The sequence below is a fragment of the Ceratosolen solmsi genome, unplaced genomic scaffold (assembly GCF_000503995.2).
Source record: "Ceratosolen solmsi marchali unplaced genomic scaffold, CerSol_1.0 scaffold3, whole genome shotgun sequence".
Taxonomy (NCBI): domain Eukaryota; kingdom Metazoa; phylum Arthropoda; class Insecta; order Hymenoptera; family Agaonidae; genus Ceratosolen; species Ceratosolen solmsi.
The window spans coordinates 4947213-4966808 of record NW_011948428.1 but is presented as its reverse complement, the minus strand read 5'-3'; the positions used below and the strand labels follow the sequence as shown (position 1 = coordinate 4966808).

The 19596-nt window shown below is 25.1% G+C and overlaps 2 protein-coding genes across 3 annotated transcripts; both read right to left on the bottom strand.

The window, feature by feature from the left end:
• Positions 1–474: 474 nt before the first annotated feature.
• On the bottom strand, positions 475–5645 carry LOC105363664 (Acyl-CoA synthetase family member 3). 2 transcript variants are annotated; one of them, XM_011501413.1, is made up of 9 exons: positions 5566–5645; positions 5132–5285; positions 4656–4893; positions 3842–4159; positions 2737–3094; positions 2288–2433; positions 1445–1690; positions 1163–1341; positions 475–870 (listed from the first exon to the last, which is right to left on the bottom strand). In XM_011501413.1, the coding sequence occupies exons 2-9, from the start codon at positions 5258–5260 to the stop codon at positions 673–675; spliced, it is 1812 nt and encodes a 603-aa protein (XP_011499715.1). In that variant the 5' UTR covers positions 5261–5285; positions 5566–5645; the 3' UTR covers positions 475–672. The 2 variants fall into 2 exon arrangements, with proteins under 2 accessions (XP_011499715.1, XP_011499716.1); XM_011501414.1 differs by lacking the exon at positions 5566–5645 and adding an exon at positions 5406–5423.
• A 2313-nt stretch (positions 5646–7958) lies between these two features.
• Positions 7959–19181, bottom strand: Keap1 (kelch like ECH associated protein 1). The gene is made up of 8 exons (XM_011501412.1): positions 19039–19181; positions 12313–12624; positions 11348–11512; positions 10488–10683; positions 9747–10218; positions 9310–9558; positions 8695–8993; positions 7959–8439 (listed from the first exon to the last, which is right to left on the bottom strand). The coding sequence occupies exons 2-8, from the start codon at positions 12613–12615 to the stop codon at positions 8252–8254; spliced, it is 1872 nt and encodes a 623-aa protein (XP_011499714.1). The 5' UTR covers positions 12616–12624; positions 19039–19181; the 3' UTR covers positions 7959–8251.
• Between the last annotated feature and the right edge of the window lie 415 nt (positions 19182–19596).

Sequence of the window (19596 nt, the reverse complement as noted above, 5' to 3'; positions counted from 1 at the left end):
TTCAGCATTGATTTTATAAATAATTTCTTAATTTCAATATTATTATCATATAAATAATAAAATTTTTAATGTCATCGTAATTCTAATTGTTATATAATTAATGTTTCTTTTTTTTTTAATTTACATAATATCAATCATCTTTCAATTTTTATTAATTACCACACATAAAAATGAAATAGCATTTAAAAAGTATTATAATAGATTATGATTTTTCAATATCTTAAATAATACATGGAATCTTATTTTACTATAAGACATTATTTTTTCACAAATATTACTCAAAACTACTCAAGACTTAACACAAGTTTTAAAACAATAAAATAACGCTAATATAAACATTTTTACCATCATATAAATAGTTTTCTTATAATCAATCACCAAAAAAATATAAATAAAGCTATATACTTATTATCGATTTCAAATCTATGTTATCTTCATTTTAAGATAGTCAACATAATGATAAATCTTTTGTGGATCAAAATTAATCTTTTTTTTTAGTAATCCTTTTAAATATTTAATATTGTATTCTACTTAATTTCGTTAATAACGATCAACGAAAATAGTCATAAAGTAACCGGTTGTCGATCTTAAATACTTGGAAAAATATCAGACACAATTATATAAAATAATTTTATAAGAAATTATGAGCATATTAATAATTTTTTTCATTTTTTATGATTTTGTTTCTTTTGGAAAAAGTAGGTGTACGATTTGGGTTTTGTTGACCTTGCCCATATTGTTTTTTGTTATTTTGTTTACCACTTTTAATATTGTAGGTACGGAATAGGCAGGTAGTGTTTTCTTTGCAAATTCACGAAGTTCAGATAAAATTAACTGCGTACCTTCCTTGAGAACCACAATTGCAGCCACCTGTAATTAATTTTAATATATAAAAAATTAAATTTACTGTTATAACACAGTATCTACCAATAGAAAGAAAATTTATGGCGAAAACTCTGTACATAGAAATTATAAAATTTGCTGTAACAATTTGATAGTATTTCTACATAAATTAAAATTTAAATATTAATCTCAAATTTTCGTCGATAAGTAAAATTTACTTAGCTATGATAATTTGTATAATAAAAATTATAACAATAGAAATAATAATAATAACTGTTATCCACATTAATATGAATAGTATTACAATGTAAATACTTACTTTTTGACCCCATGTTAAGTCATCCACTCCAACAACTATGCAGTCAACAATATTTGGATGCCCTAGAATGGCAGTTTCTACTTCAAGTGCGCTAATTTTATATCCACCACTTTTAATAATATCCACTGAACTACGCCCTAATATTTTATAAATACCATTTTCATACATAACAGTATCACCTAAAAGGGAACAATTTATTTGTATTTGTATTGTGTACAAATTTTATTTACTTAGTTTTTCTTTTTCTTCTTTTTTTCTTTTTGTTTTATTACAAAGTAGTACCTGTCTTAAACCATCCATCTTTGGTAAAAGATTCTTTTGTAGCTTCTGGTTTATTCCAATAATATTTAAATACAGCATCTCCCTTAACTTGTAAGTCACCGATTATAGAATTAGTAGAGCTAGTAAATACTTGGCTTGACTTTGCATTACCATGTACAAGAACTTTCGGTTCATTCTTTTCACTTTTATTAGACTGGAATCTAGTTAAACGAACTTCTACACCTGGTAACGGAGTTCCTACAGTTCCTGTATATAAATTAATACAATAAAAAATCTGATAAACAATAATTAAAAATAAATTAGCAAAGCAAAACGCATAGATTATTTGTTGGTAATTTTTAATTTAGTTAAATTTAATTTGTTGAAGCTTAATTACATATTATTAAATATTAAAATTGTTTTCTATATATCAAAGTATAAATTTCTAATCTTAATTAAGCCTGGTGAGTTTTAATGAAATATTAAGGATAAATTTCATTAAATTGAAGTACATAGAATAAATATTGATTGAAATATCAAATAAAAGACTTGAAATAAAAATTTATGTTTAAAACGACGTAATGTGAATCTATCAAACACCTCAAATATATAATAATTTATTCATTTATTAATTAAATATACTGATTACAATATTAATAAATATAACATATGACTTTTTAATTTAAACTGAATTAGCTATTACAATTTATTTAAAAAATTTTTAGTTTTAATATAATTTATTTTAATGCACGCGAATGTAAAAGAAATTGTTGTAATTACTCAACCCTCGATAAATTCCTCCTACAACTTTAGATAGTTTTTTCTTTGATTTGAAATAAAAACAAATTATTTAAAAAAAAATACCTGTAATTCGTTCTCCTTCAAGAGGATTTGACAACATCATGCCAGCTTCAGACATACCATATCTTTCAAGTAGCCGATGTCCTGTGATTTCTTCCCACCGATCAAAGATTGGTTTTGGAAGAGGCGCTGATCCACTTATCATCAATCTATGTACGTACAATTCAAATTAATTAGATTGTAGTTTCATAATTTAGTTTCTACACTATCAACAGCTTAAATTATACACAATATCTGTATGCATTTATGCATTTGTATCTTATAATTTATTTTAAATCAGTTTAACAAAATATATGTTAATGTTTCAATTTCTTCTAAAGACCAAAGACTCGTATACGAATAACGAAAATGTTTTTAACGGCGATAATATTCAAAGGAATTTTTTAAAATTAAATGTTCGTGACCATTTTTAATACTTAAAAATAATTCATTAAATGCTATAGCAGACTAACCTAATTTTAGTACTACACACATTGTATATATACTCTTTGATTTTGTTGTTTTTCGTAAATAATTGATCATATTCGTCTATTAATTTCTTATATGTTGTAGGCACTGCTGCAAATACATTAATCCTATCAGTATTCTGTAAATTCACAGCGGTGAGTTCACTCCATACTCCAGAGGCAGAAAACTTTGGTAATATAACACAACGACCACCGACATACAATGGACACAGAAGAACATTGATGATACCATGCACATGATGGAGCGGTAAAGTATGTAGAAAAATATCTTTATCCGTATGATTCCATGCGCTGATTAGAGAATTCACTTGTGTATAAATATTTTTATGACTGAGAACAACTCCTATTTAACAGAAAAACACAATTACACTCATTATTATTATGTATTATTTCTCAAATAATGATAGATGTATCATTATTATATTTATTTTATTATATGTTGATTAAATTTAAATTTATTTAAAAGTAAATTTATTAAAATACAATCCGTCAGTCCATTAGAATCCAATAAGTTGCATTTCATTCTAATAAGTTCATTTGTACTTTCATAATATATGATATAAAACTTTTTTGAAATAAATCATTATAATTTTAAGTTAAACGTATATTGAATATTCCTCACATTATTAAATTACTATTATTCCAAAAGTTGCATTTTGATAATATAGGTATGCAAGAAAATTATAATTATTATATTAATATTTATTTCAATAATACACAAAGAAAAATGTTGTACATGTAGCTAATTATTCTTTGAACTGTTGAAATAAAAATACTTTACATAGATTATTTTTACTAATTCAATGATTTTATTACAAGTACTATTAATTTATTCCTGATATAATCATACATACTTATGCGATAAATGTAATATTTAATTGTTAAAATATATTTTATCGCTTAATAAATGATATTTAAAACTTTTTAAACAATAATTATTTATATCAAATACCTTGATATTACATTGTCTTTTTTCTTTTTTTTTAATATAATCAGTAACTTGAGTTCATTAAACTTAGTAAAATTGTATAATATTTGTATTTGTAATTTAATTTTTAGATGATCAAAAATATAAAATAGCATGATTTACCTTTTGGTTTACTGGTTGTTCCTGACGTATAAATAATCAAAGCATCGCTCTTATTATAAAAATCACCTGTAACACCAGCGTCTATTAAGTTTCCAAAATCGTGTTGGGAATCATCTTTATTATTTGCTACCTTTTCATCCACCTTCATTGCTATAGATCTTAATACATTATCAAAAACTATTAAATGTCGCTTAGTTTTAGCTAAAAGTGGTTCTACAACTGGTAAATGCTCTTGTGTCGTTATAAAAACTTTTGCATCCGAATCTTTGATGTAGTAGTCGAGAACAGTTGGTGGGTGTTGATCATTTAAGGGTATAGCTTTATAAAATATAAAGTTAAATCTAATTGTATATAACATATTACATGTAATGAAAATCAACTGTAATATCACAAGAGAGTCTTTAAATTTATTACATATATAACAATATTATATCATATATTATTATATTATATATATTATTATATTGTTATATCATATATTATTATAATATAACAATATTATATATTGTTTTAAATGCATTATTATCTAGTTGATATATTGTTATTTAATTATATTGGATTACGATTTCAGCTAATTTTAAAAATTGACAGTATAACTTAAAAAATGTCTATATAAATAACAGCTAACAAATCTTTATAACTACAGTTATTTCTTCAAATACATATTTAAATATAGTCATTCGTCGTTTATAATACTACAAATAATTATCAATTAATTTCCATGGCAAGTTAAATTAATCTATATAGCTATAACTATCATATTATTACAACTTCTATTTATCAATATATAAATAAATCGATAAAGTATTTTTACCTATTTGACCACTGATCCAACATGCCCATTGCGTAATAACATAGCTTGCATCGTTGGGTAATAAAAATGCTACTCTTTCTTGAGTTCCTTCTCCTAATATTTCATTTAATTCATTTGCAAACTGTTTTGCACTCAATAATAAACCTCTATAAGTGTAGTCTCCATGCAAATCACGTAATGCTGTTCGATCAGAATATTGCGCAGCATGTTTAAAGACAGGTACCACGTCATTGGTTACCTTAAAAATGAATTATATCATTGTAAATAAATTATTGGTAATATTTTTAAAATATTTAAAATAAAATTTATTGATTCTATTGATTCCTATGAGAATTAATAACAACGATATATTAAAATAAAATTTAATACATTTAATGAAATATCAAAATTGTATTAATGAATTAAAAATATATTAACAATAGGTATTAATTTTCTATATATACTTTTATAACAACTGTTAAAATATTAAAATATACCTGATGAGTTTCTGTTGTAGAATTTAATGCAGCAAAAGTCTGCTGTTTTCGCTTAAAAGTGATAGATTTTTGGTATCGAGTAACTGAATTTATAAATACACGAAATCTTCGTCGAATTATGGAACTCATTTTTATTTTTGAAAATGATTATTATCTGTAACAAGATAAATCTTCAAATTATAACCAACTCATATTCAATGAAAATTAATTATTATTATGACAAGAAAGAAAAAACAAAATGTGGACAGATAAATTTCCAAAAAGCATTTATAACCTGAAAATAAATGTGCCGAACCAACTACTTACGTAGCAAGTATCAACAATAAATAAATGAAAGGCGTAAAAAATGTCTATTAATAATTTTTGACTAGACAATGAATAAACTGTCAATTAATATAAATTAAAAATATCAATAGTCGTTTAGAAGAACCTACCCTTTAAAAGTCGTATTACGTCATTCGTACAACTGTGTCTCATTAATTTATAAAATTTTGCAAAATACTTTTAATTAATTTGCATAATTATAGGCATCCAAAAATTATAAAAAAATATAACATATTGATGTTTCCGAAACACGTTTATATTAAGATACTCTCAACGTCAATGTTTTCTTTTATTTACTATAGATTACATATAATAAAGCACGTCGACTTGTTCTCGCTCACCGCGCTTTTTTTGTAAATATAAACTATATATATATATTTTTTTTTTATATATTTTTTAGAAGTTTAATTAGATTGGTATATATTTATCTAGATATATTATGTATATATGTAAATCTCTTTTTTTTTTTTTTTTTTTTTTTTTTTTTTTTTTATTAATAAATTCAATAGTGTTTTATTAATTATATATTTTTAAACTATACCCTACACGTATCTCTGACGAAATAAAAATTATTAATTATTTATAAATATTAAAACAGAAAATATAAAAAAAAAAGAAATTTTTTTGCTTAGTATAAGTTGTAAAAAATAAAGGTTGATTATTTATTTAAATATTAATTGTAACAAAATCAAGCTGTTTCAACAAAAATTACAAATTAATTTTATAAATTATATTATAAAATAAGTTCCATAGCACTTACAGAAGGATCAGATTATTAAATTATTTTTAGCCTTAATCTTAATAAATATCTTATTTATTTTAAGATTTATACAGTTCGTATTATAAATTTATATTATAATATTATAAAAAATTTTTTATATCAGAATAGTATTTTATAAAAGTATTAAGACTGATGAATTAAATCTTTTTCCAATTGTTTAATAAAAATTTTGTTTTGTTTTATAATTTATTTATTTAATGCTATGATTATGAAATGTTAAAATAATTACTCTTAATTTATTTAGTTTAATAAGCTAAGATTATAGGCTTCTCTTTAGTATAAAAATCAGAATATATATTACAATACATAAAAATAGATTTAATTAAAATTTTCTTATGTAATTAAGTTTCAAGCTTTCCTTTAGTCCAAGACGTATAGTTTTTATTTTACACCTATTAAAACGTCAATATATTGCATGTTATTTAATATATTTTTATTTTATTTTAGTTTTGAAAAATATATATAATATGATTGTTAAAAAATTATGTAAATAAAATAAAAAATAATAATTCATATATATATATATATATATATAAGTAATAATTAGTATATATAAATAAATAAATACTTCAATAAAACATCTATTGAGTTGTTATGATTTGCATTACAACGTAATTATAATAATTATATACTTTTTGATTTCATGTTTTGTTGTAGAATTCTGTAATTAATATTTTAATAACATAAAATGATAATTCTATTATCAGTCTAATTTTTATTTCATTTTTGAAAATAATATTTTAAATTAGAATTGCGATTGTATATACTGCCATATGTTGAAATATTTTTTTAAAAATCATTTAACAAAATTATATATTGGAATAGTAGTGCAATAGTTTTATAAGTTACATCGATGATGTTTCCTATTTTTTTTTTTTTTTTTTTTTTTTTTTTTTTTTTTTGTGCATTTACATAATATATTAAGATACTTTAATAGGTTATTAATAACAAAAAAAAACAAAAAATTATCATTTGAAAAATTTTCACTTTTTATAAAAATTTTTTTGTAAAGAATACATTTTTTACTTTGTCATATAGACATTCATTGTACACATTATTATATATATACATACAAACACATATACATATATATCTATACATATAAGAATAATTTAAAGAATAATATTTTTAATTTCAAATTTAATTTGCAAATGTTAAAGTTTATTTTTTTGAAAGTGTATCTTATTGTATTTTATTTTTTAATCAATATCATTCAACACTATATTATGGCTATTTAAATTTCAAAAGTTACGTTAAAATTTTTTGTATAATATGTAATCAATTATTTCAAATTTTCCGTTAAAAATGAAAAAGAATAATTTCAATAAACTTTGTCCGTTTGTTAAAAAATGGGATTCATAAATCATGTCAGTTTTATGACGGATATATGTTAACAGATTGTCAGTACCAAAACAGTTACTTCCAAAAACAATTTCAGATAACAAAGACAATAAATTATAATTATTAAAGATATTGATTAAAGTAAACCGATGAATAATGTTAAAAATTGCTAAAAGCATGAATGAAACCATATGGAATGAACTTGTTTACTTAAGTGTTATCGAAAAAAAGAGATTTACTCTTTTGCAATTAATATTCTCGTCCATATACTTTTTAGGTACATTTTAAACTATAGTGGAAATAAAATAATTATATATATTCTATAAAACAATCGTTAAATTTCAATATGTACAATATTAAATTAAATTCACTCAACTGTAATCCACAACAACTAGCATATGTATCGATTAAATTATAAATTTGCTAACTCCGTTGAACCATTCCTCGATCTTATTACATCCACGAGATTATTCTATTTTGTATAATATTATAGGTTTAATATCAAGCTTTTCACATATTTTCCTAAAAACGTACAATATTTAATCTTTGCTTTAGATCCATGAAAGTATCTTGATCAAAAATAGTATTGTTATCAATAAGAAACAATTATAAAAGAAGTATAATTAAATTCACATTTACACACGGTCATTTTTTAGTTATAAATAATACTAATGTCACGATGGTGCTTTCTGTAAATTTACGTTATGGTCTAAATGATCACAATGAATTGGGCAATGTTGATATGAGACTGCACTGGCATGTCCAGAACGACCAGATGTCATTGGTACACCTTCTTCCCACTTGTTCTCCGCAGGATCGAAAATTTCTACAATGTTCAAGAATGTAGTCCCGTCAAATCCACCTAAAATTATCAAGGAGATTAAATTTAGAAAAATTAAAAATTATTACAAATATTCTGTTAAGCCAAAAAGTTTCCTCACATTTTTTACATCTACCTAATATACAATTGATATTTTCTTACCAAAATAAGCAATTGAAAAAATTAATCGACAACTTTATCATACACGCTATTAACATTTAATTTTATAATAATATAGTTCACCCATCGAAAGATCAAATCATTATTTGCAATAATATTTTAATCATTCATATTTACCCATGGCGTATAGCTTTCCACCTAGTACGGTGACACTCAAGGCACTTCGAGCTGTTTGCAGAGCACTAACATACTCCCAAACATCCTTTTCAGTATCGTATCGTTCAACTGTGTTAATTTGATTTTTTCCATTAAATCCGCCAACAACATAAATATATTGGCCCAGACTTGCAACACCAGATCCAGATCGACAAACATGCATTGGAGAGACCATAGTCCATTCATCGTTTTCTGGATGATAACACTCCACGGAATTTAATCTATCACTCCCATCGAAGCCTCCAATTGCATACAGCAATCTAAAAATGAATTAATAAAGATAACAGTTAGGTCACATTATTTAAATTACTTATAATAAAAAGAGAAATACTTTACTAGAACAAATGATAATCGCGTAACGAAATATTATAAAATTTATTTGTTTTAAGAAGTAGATTATAGATTCATTCTTAAAATTTAATGACATTCTTTTGTAATAGACAATTTGAAACAACGCTGCTGCTTAACTTTTCATTTGCAATAAAATTGGCTTGCATATTACATTTATTTGTACGCATCTCGCTTTATATTAATTCTTTTCCCCTCTATTTCTTTATTTATTAAATTGTCCGATACCTGTTAACGACGGCTACTCCAACTCCTAATCTCTTTTTATGCATTGGCTTGATAGTCGTCCAAGTATCGTGATCTGGATCATAGCATTCGACACTTCTATGATACTCTGCATTTGAGCTTCCACCAACAGCATATAATAGACCATCCATTACAGCAACTCCTAAACGATTCCTTGGAACAGATAATGGACTACACGGTCTCCATTGGTCTGTTGCTGGATTGTAACGATCCACCCAATTACTATCATACCTGTACTCATAAAAGTAATATATAGACTTTGATGATATTTAAATTTAAATTCTTAATGAAAGTGATTGTTAAATTAAATTGCAAGCTCAATTCAAGGTAAATTTAAGGTCATAATTATCGCTACACTAATTCTGTATCCAATATTTATCGAGTAATATTCCTAATATACTTTCGCATTGTTTACAAACCTATTTCCTGGAGTATTATTTCTTCCACCGATAGCATAGAATACACCTTTGAGAAAAACTCCACCTAATCCTGATCGTGGGACCAATAATCTCGCATGTTGTGTCCATGTTTTATCATCCACATTATAGCCTTCGAACAAGTCTAAGGAATGCTGTAAAAATCCACCAGCGATATAAATAGTTCGTGGCGTATTCGGTGTTCTTTCTTTTACTATAGGTTTTTTATGCAAAGTTAGATCTTTGAAAATCTGAGCCAAATATTCTCTGCAAGCTGGAACTTTCTTTAGTACATCGCAGTTATTCATTTGCTCGCTCAAAAAGCTCGGTGTCAAGTATTGGCAACGCACTACATGCAAAATATGCTCCATTTTTGGACCCCGGGCCTCTTCGTTATATTTAACCCACTTAAGTACCGCATTATAAACTTCACGCTCTTCTTGAACATTGAGTTCATCCTTTCGAACAAGTGCGACTGATTGCAGAAAGAATGAGAGTATTAGTAGTTTAATTTTACTTTATCATTGTATATTATTTTACTCATTTTGAAAAAGTTTGATTATCATTAACGATTCATTTGTCGTGTTGACATAATTTATTACATCATAATAATATGCAGTTTTTGTGAGAATATAATTAATAGAATTAATATGTTAACATTTAATATGCATGGCCGTATAAGTAAATATTGAAAATATTTAAAGCTTCATAATAAATATCTAATTTAATTGATTATTATTGTACCTAACTGCACAGGTGATAGTTGCAAAAACTCTTCTTCTTGACAAATTCTACTAAAGTGCTGTACTATAAATTGATTTGCCTTGTGATATAAGTTTGAACAACTATGTTGCTCTGCAAAATTAGATATACCAATGGCATTTGTTGGGTCCAGCTGATTTTCAAGAAACAGGCAGCAAGCGTCTACTACATTTGATACCTGCAATTTAATTATATTTTGACATCATAATAAAGAAGTAGTGTGACTTAGCTTATGCGACTCGACTAAGTGACCGATACAAACGTTTTTTTCTATGTGTATTATTTTCTTTATCGTTTATTATAAGCCACATAATTTAACAACATGTAAAGCAATAAAAATTATATGTCTCTAAAATTAGCAAAGCTACATATGCTGAATGATTAATTATTTAAATTATTTTATTAACAAAAATTTATATTAATAAAAATAAAACATTTGTATGATTAACCAAACAAAGTACTAGACAAAGAATATTTACAAGTCAAATAGTACTTTCATGAGGTTCAATATTCTAGAGAAAATATGCCTGCATTTTTAATGAAAATCAGTTTTAAACATATTAATCTTATATTGTTTTGGTTATAAATGTAAAATTTAAATTATTACAACTTTCTTGTTTCAATAAGAAATATTATAAATCAGTATAATTAATTTGAACATAATCTATATGATTTGATATATTAATTTTATAACAATAATATATCCTTAACGTACTTTCGTATGTTGCAATCGATTTAATTTTTGTTTTTATATTTAATGAATTAAATCGAACTCTTTATTACAATTTAAAAAATTTATAAAACTCATAGAAAAAATTAAATTATAAGAGCAATAAAACTACCTGGAACATTGTTGCAGCTGGTAAAAGTGAACAGACTGTTATTTCTGTTACACGTATTTTGCCAGTATACATAAAATTTACTAGCTTAGCCATTGCTGTTGGACAAACACCCAATAGTTTTACCCTTGTCATCTCGCTTTCTTTTAATCCTCCTGTAAACATAGCCTATAAACAAAAAGTCAAAGAATTTTTTCAAAAGCATTTACAATGTTTGACGGGAAAATAATAATTTTACAAATATATTTTCCCAATTAAATGAATTTTATGTATACATCATTCAACATACGCTTATTTGAATAAATTTAAATTCAATTGTAACTTGATTTAAATAATATATTGAAAGTTTTTTAATTAAAATATTAACTAAATAAGAAAAATATAAACATAAATTTTTGAGAGAATTACATAAAAAATATTCTCAATTTTTGTTTAATTTCTATAATTTTTACCATATAAAAATTTGTAAATGTAAATGTAAAAAATATCTGAATAATGATTTACTTAATTTATGTTATATTTCATTTCAGTTACATTTATACAACAATATTTCTATAATTAATTTCAAAATTTATGTCAATACTCAATATCTTATTTATGTAATAACATAAACAATTTATTTATTTTCGAGAAGTATTTAAAAAAAAAAATCAATTCATTTATTTAATATAATCGTCACTTATTATATCATAAAATAATAAGTCGATAATAATTATAGAAACGTTGCAAGAAAGAATTATAATAAATACAAGTTAATAATTTTCTGAAGGATTTGAAAATAAATAACTGCTTCAAATATTTGTATAAGTATTATTGCATAGAATTAATTCCCTATTATTATTAATTGTTTTTCCATTTATTTATAAAATTTAATATTAAATTTATTTAATTCTTTTTTCATACTATATTTATTCATTATTATCCATTTTAATGTAATCTTATGAGTGATCTATTATATTTTAATGTACCTTAAAATAAGGACTAGCAGCTGCTAAAATAACTTTATGTGCATGGAAAATCTCTGAGCCAACTTCTAATACGATATCAGTCAACATATTATGGTTACGCATGATGAACATCATTTTCATGACACCCTTGATATAAGCATTCACACTAAATTTCATATCCCCAAGATTTCCATGCGTTTCTGTGTTTGAATTGGAAGAGTCCGTGTCCTTATCATCTGTAAGATCAAACGCCGAACCACTGGCATAACTGGGGAACTGGGTCTGGCAACTTGGCCTAGGCAAGTCTTCATCTTCTCCATCCATTAAACTAACCTAAATAAATTAATATAATCAAGTTAAAATTACATATGAAATCGCATAAAAAACTGTGAACGTATGAGCTAGCATGCGTGTTATATTACACGTAAAATCATTTGTTATAAAATTAATAAATTAGTAACATTGAAATGGAATGTAAGATCTTAAGCGTATAAAGTGTTAATGAGAACGAAATCGAAGGATCTAATTTATAAATAAAAAGTGAATCGGAATGAAAAAAAATATATATATATGCATGTAACATGTAATTTTTTTTCTTTTTTTTATTTGTAAATATAATAAGTTATAGATACACGTCTTTGAAAAATCGTATGTCCATAAAACGAAAAAAAACCGCTTTGTAATAAAGGCCGCAAGATAGGCCTAAAAAGCCACGAAGGTACGGAAAAAATCACGTATTTGTTTCTCAGTCATTTATCTGTAAATTTTCGTGATTACATAGAACATCAACCAACCACTATTAAATTTTAAACCTTAAACCTAATGATCGGCATAAAAGAATGTTCATCAATAATGCTTAAGTAAGTAGCACACCTTTTAAAAGTAACCGCTTTAACTGCTCGAGCATTTCTAACGTGGAAAGTGCCGACTTCCCCAAGCCTTGGAAAAACTGCAGCTGTCAAATTCTCAAGCTAACCTCGCTCCGCAATCCCTATTGACATTATAACCTCAAAAATTGCGAGCACGGAAGATTTAAAAGTAAAAATCAATAAAGGAACAAACGAGGGACTCACAAGTGCTCGCACTACCGACGAACGAGTCGACGTTCCTTAATATTGCAGACTCCCTTTTTCACTGATTTCTCCTTTCACTAATCTTAATCTCGAATTGCAGTGTATATTGCAATCACCCTTGTTCACAATCAATTACAACCACCCATTTTCTACGCCCAACAATAACGGCTGTAATAGCGAGAGTAGCGAATAATGCCAGTCCACATGATTACTAATTATATATTTTCCTGTATGCTGACTGCTGCTGACTCGACGTTAATTGTTCATCGAGTCGCGCGCGACGCACACCCAATCTCTCGCGCACACAGGGCTTCTTGGCTCCTCTCCGCCTTTTTTTTTTCTTTTTACAAGCGAGTCACGACGACTCGCGGCTCACGAGCGCGTCGTACCTCCCCCACGGCCGCCGCTTCATCCCAACCTTCCGCTTTCCGCACACCCTCGTCTCGCCATTGCCGCCGATTCGCGTAAACGTGAAGGAATTGTCGGTACTAATGACGTATCCGACGTAATCGCATTATCCCGCTGCTGCTTTTGTTAAAATGCAACATTCGGTTTAATCTCCGACGTCGCGAGCCAATAGTCCGAGTTTCGTTGCGCGTTCGTTACGCCGGAAATTCATTGTCACGTCTCGCGGGGATGCCTCCTCGCGTACTCCGACTTGGTGCTGTTTCGCCCGTTTAATACCATTTTGCATTCCATATGATTACCCGCTTATTCTTTTGCGTCATTAGTCAACTTATTGTGTACTTGCATCTCTTCGCTTTAATAAATAAATAATTAATAAATAAATATACGTACTTAATAACGCGGTGACCATTCTTATTTCTTATAAATCATTTTACTTGTTTTTGGTTTTTTTTTTTTTTTTTTTTTTTTTTTTTTTGTTAAATGCTTCGTTCCTATATAACTTGCAACGTTGCTTTTAACAATAATTAGCAATCATTTGTTTGTTAATTAAGCTTTTATTGATTTTATATTTCACGATTTTTGTCACCGACCATGAACATTTATTTATTAACAGCTGGAATGCATGACAACGTGTTATCTTTAAGTCTTGAAAATGCTATTTAGCTTTTGTTTAAGAATTATTTATATTATCTTATTCAAATATTATTTTATAAGAGTTTTCTCTTATAAACCTAGTCACGATGATTAGTTTGAAAGTGATTCAACAGCTTTAATGATTCTTTTATTCTTATCCATGCATAATTCAACGTATTCTTTTTTCAAATTATGTGTAGTATTATGCAAAGTCATTGTTTTATATAAATTAAATATTTATAACTTTGCTTTTCGTAATAACACGTATATATTATAATATAGTACACATGTAAATCAACATCGAAGAAAGTATTGCTAAGCAAAAATAATAATAATAATAATAATAATAATAATAATAATAAAGTGAGTGATCTTTATTTATTGAGCATTGGGTATACAAAAATTTTATTTATTCCAGTCTTACACAATTTAATTTCGACACTATTGAATTTCAAAACAAATAATTGATTTGCTCTTTTTCGCAAATGTCAATACAATTTTAATAAAATGTAAAATGGAAATTCTTAATTACTTCGTACTTTACATATCGCACATCGATATATTTCATAATGATAGATTACAACTTGTTTACGAATGAGTTTAGAATTGCTTGTTAAAAAAAAAGAAAAAAAAAAAGAAAAAAAAAAGTAAATGTTGAATTGATTTCTGAAAAAAATCTAAGAAATTATAAAAAAAAAAAAAAAGAAAGAAAAGAAAAAATGACTATAATTAACGCTCGAAAACAGAACAAATAATTATTTTACCATGTCGAGAAAATTGTAAATTACAAATTTGCAACGTAAATTATATTCGAAAAACAAGTATTATCATTTGAAGTAATTAATAAGAGTTCAATTTCTATTGATATATATTCTATTGATATATCATAGGATATCTTGCATATAATTTAAAATAAAAAAAATCTTCAAAGCATGATAAAAAGATTATCAAAACGAATATGATTCTTATTTGCTTTTTAATATATTTCGTGATCAAAGTGATATAAATTTGTACACAAATACATTCATATTTGTCGTATTTATTTAAGTTACATGTTAAAATCTTTTTCTGCATATAGCGATGATAGAATAATTAAAGACTTAATAATCCTATAGTATTATAAATACGTTATATGTTGCTTTAAAGCTTTTCAATGGCGGACATTATAATCGTGAGTCATGCTTTTCCGCATAATTTTTCAAATTATAATTCAGATAAGTGAATATATATATATATATATATATATATATATATATATATGAAGATATTTAAGCATATTTAATAAATCTGTGCAAGTATAAAATATTAATTCTTTTTAAAAGGATCGATGAAGATTTACTTTATTCAATGTTTAGTTCATTATTGATTTTTTATGAGTAATAAATTACTTGATTAATCCATATAATAAATAAATTTTAATACTCATATAATATATTGGTTATTAAAATTATCTATAATTATTTATATTTATATTCTTTAATTATTGCTTTTTAATTTTCATAATGCAATTAATATCTTCATTTACAATGGAAAAGTACTCGTATTCCAAATGTCACGCATGTTACGTTATAATGTGACATAAAAGAAGATATTAATTACGTTATTGAAAATTATTATTATTAAATAAATAGGATAATGTTTCAAATACTATACAATTGTACATTATGAATAATTAAACATTTTCTGTAATTAAAATTTAACAATATTTATCATTAATCATTTGATATTTAATGATGATTTTAAATGATTTTTCACAATAACAATAAAAGAAATATTAACAATATTGATAAGTTATTATTTATATTATTATCAAATTTGAAATAGTTGTTCATTATTTTTACTACGCGATACGTACATAGACGATTATTACTATTATCGATTAATTTTGTAATATTTTAAACAATATTTAATTCCATAATGTACGTGTGCATATAAATTTATTTCACGTCCATAATATTATATTTAACTTTAAACAAAATGTTTGGAATTCGTTTATCCTTTAAAATTAGAAATAATTTCTTAACAATGCTTTATTATATTTAAAAATTATGATTATAAAGCATTAATTATTTGTATCGATACTTGAAGTATAATTCATATATGATTTACAAGGCAAAATCAAAATATAGAAATTAGAAAATTAATTTTTATTATATTCAATTTGTACTTATCATCTTATATTCGTATTTCTAAACTTTTCACTGATTCTATTATGCATGTAAAACTATATTAATAAAACCATATTAGAATTTGTTTTTACATTCGTAAGAAATTTGATCAAAATGTTACTTAAATTATAAATTAATAATTTTTCTTTAAAAAATATTAAAATCTTTAAAATATACAGTTTCATGTACGTGTAGAAAATTTATACATGAAATGTTTATATTTTTGTAGTATTTATATATTTATAAGTTATTATTCTATTTTCAAATATTATCACTTTATGCGTAGATATTTTCTTTAATAATTTGATTAATAAATTTCATATACATTAATTTTTATTTACGACGTGATTTTAATTATTGATAAAATAGATATTTATTTGTTTTCCTTATTTAATATTTGTACTATTGCAATGAATCTTCTAATATATTAAATTACGTGTTATTGATGTCTCGTAAACCGTTACATTTTAATTGCTTCTGCTTACTATAATTTTCGTACAGACGAGTCACATAAATAATTATTAACCTTACAGAAGAAAAAAATATACTTAAGTAAACTAATTCTAAGAATATTTATTGTTTAAATAATTTTGCTTAATTTTTCATTAAATTTTCATTAATATTTATTCTTAACAAAGTAAAAATATTAAATTAAAATTAAAGCATTCTATTGAAGTTAATTTAATTTACTACAATTTATAAAAATGTATAATTTTATTTCATTACGTGTATGATCAATTGTATAATTATCAGTGATTAATTAGTGTATTTTTAAATGTACAATAAACCATAATGAAATGTCAAGAAATAAAATTTCTAAAAATTTTCAGTATGTTTAATGTATGGAATAAGATTTAGGGTGTTTCGCTCCAATTCTACAATATACTTATACCTACAATATACCATGTACACACACACACATATATATATATATATTTTTTTTTAATTTTAAATAATTTCTACAATAAAAACATTTGACATTAAAAATATTAAATTATACCTTTAATAGATTTTATTATAAATTATTTCCAATTGAAATTGTAATTAAACGTTTTAATAAGCCTTGGCAAGATATATAAATATTAGTGTAAATATATTTTTCAATATCTTAACTCCATTCATTGAAATGTATTATTTGATTTAATTTACATTGTAAAATCGACGGTAGCATCGCAAAAGTATACACTATCGATATTTATTTTGATTCTTAATCATACATTTGCATTCAATTTTATTAGTCTTTACGAAAAGCTTATTTATTATTAACATTATTATTATTATTTAAAAATGGTGTAATAATTAAATCAATTGGCTTTTAAATATTAAATTAATATTTTTAAATAATCTCAATATAATAAACTTAATTTTAATAATAAATCTTAGTATATGAAATTATCGGTAAAGCAATAATTCGAAAGTTTAAATTTATTTCTTAAAGCATATAAAAAAGGTCTTATAAATAATAATTGGTTTATTAAATAGCAATTATGAATTTGATAAAATGATAAAATCTTGTAAATAATGCGAAGATTCATATACATCTTGATAGAGCAATAATAAAACATTTATTTTTGCAATGATATAAGTGAGTGAGCAAATTAATAATTGTCATTAGAAATTATCATTTAAACTAAATGAAATATTATGGGATCGACTGTCTCTTTCTCTTCCTTTTTACTCCTCCTCCCTCTCTCTCTATTTCAATTTCTTATTTGTATCTTCGTGATTCGATATATAATTGTTTACCACTAAGAAGTTATAATATTTTAATATTAATTTTCCAATGACTTTTAATTTAATAACTCATTTTATTATAATTTTATCTACACTATAACTCTTAACATATATTAAAATTATTTTAAATATCTTGTTCTTTGGTATTTAATGATATTATTACCGTATATCAGATTATGAAAATATCCGTTACTCTAAAAGTTCCAATACTCTCATTTACTACCAAGTGGTCATCGTACAATGATCACATATGTCAATGTATTATTTATATAGATAATTAATTTCTAGAATGTATTGTTAACTAGGATTCGATTAACAAGGAAATGACAGTTTAATTAGCTCTTTGCATAAATTCAATATCAAGCTCAGATTTTTAATTTATAATTGAAGTGATTAAAAACAGAACATATTAGACGGCAGTGATTTATTTGGAATTCATGTACTCATTAGTGCATATAAATACTTGTGCATCTAACTGAGTTGATAAATATACGTACGTACATACATACATACATACATGCATACATACATAATACTATATACACGTAGCTATATTAATATGATTAATCTAATTATACATAGTAATCGATTAATAGAAATAATGTTAATATTACATTTATGCATGCACAACTTACTACAACGACAATAACAACAATACATTCTAAACACATATCCTTACAATATACATTATACATATACTACAAAATAGTTTAGTAACATACATATTATACCTTATGTTAACGTATTTTGGCTATATATGCTCTTGTCATTCGTTGTAGGCAAACTTTGGCACAAAAACATTTACGAATCCTCTCTCTTGCGCGCGCGCATTTCTCTATCACCCTATCTCTCTCTCTCTCTCACTCTCACTCTCTCTCTCTCTCTCTCTCTCTTTCACTCTCTCTTTCTTTCTTTTTATCTATCGCTCTTTCTTTTTCTCGCTAGTTCTTTTTTTCTCAGTCTACCTATCTTTCTTTTTCTCTCCCGGCATATGGAAAAATGCCGGCGCAGCTATGGAACAAAATTTTCGGCACGCGGGTGACGCCGAGCAAGATGACAATGCGAGGGGATAAGCTCTGACTTGGCTGCGAATCGTCGATCGCAAGCCTCGCCGATGACTTGCTAAAATTAATATCGTATATTATACGCGCGCGCGCGCGTAATATCTGCTATCGCGATCTCCCGAGGCTTCCTCGCACGAATAATTCCTCGAGGCGTGGCTTCTAAATATTTGACTTTTTCGACCTGACCGATCTAACGAATTATTATTCTACGTTCTTTGGTCGTCA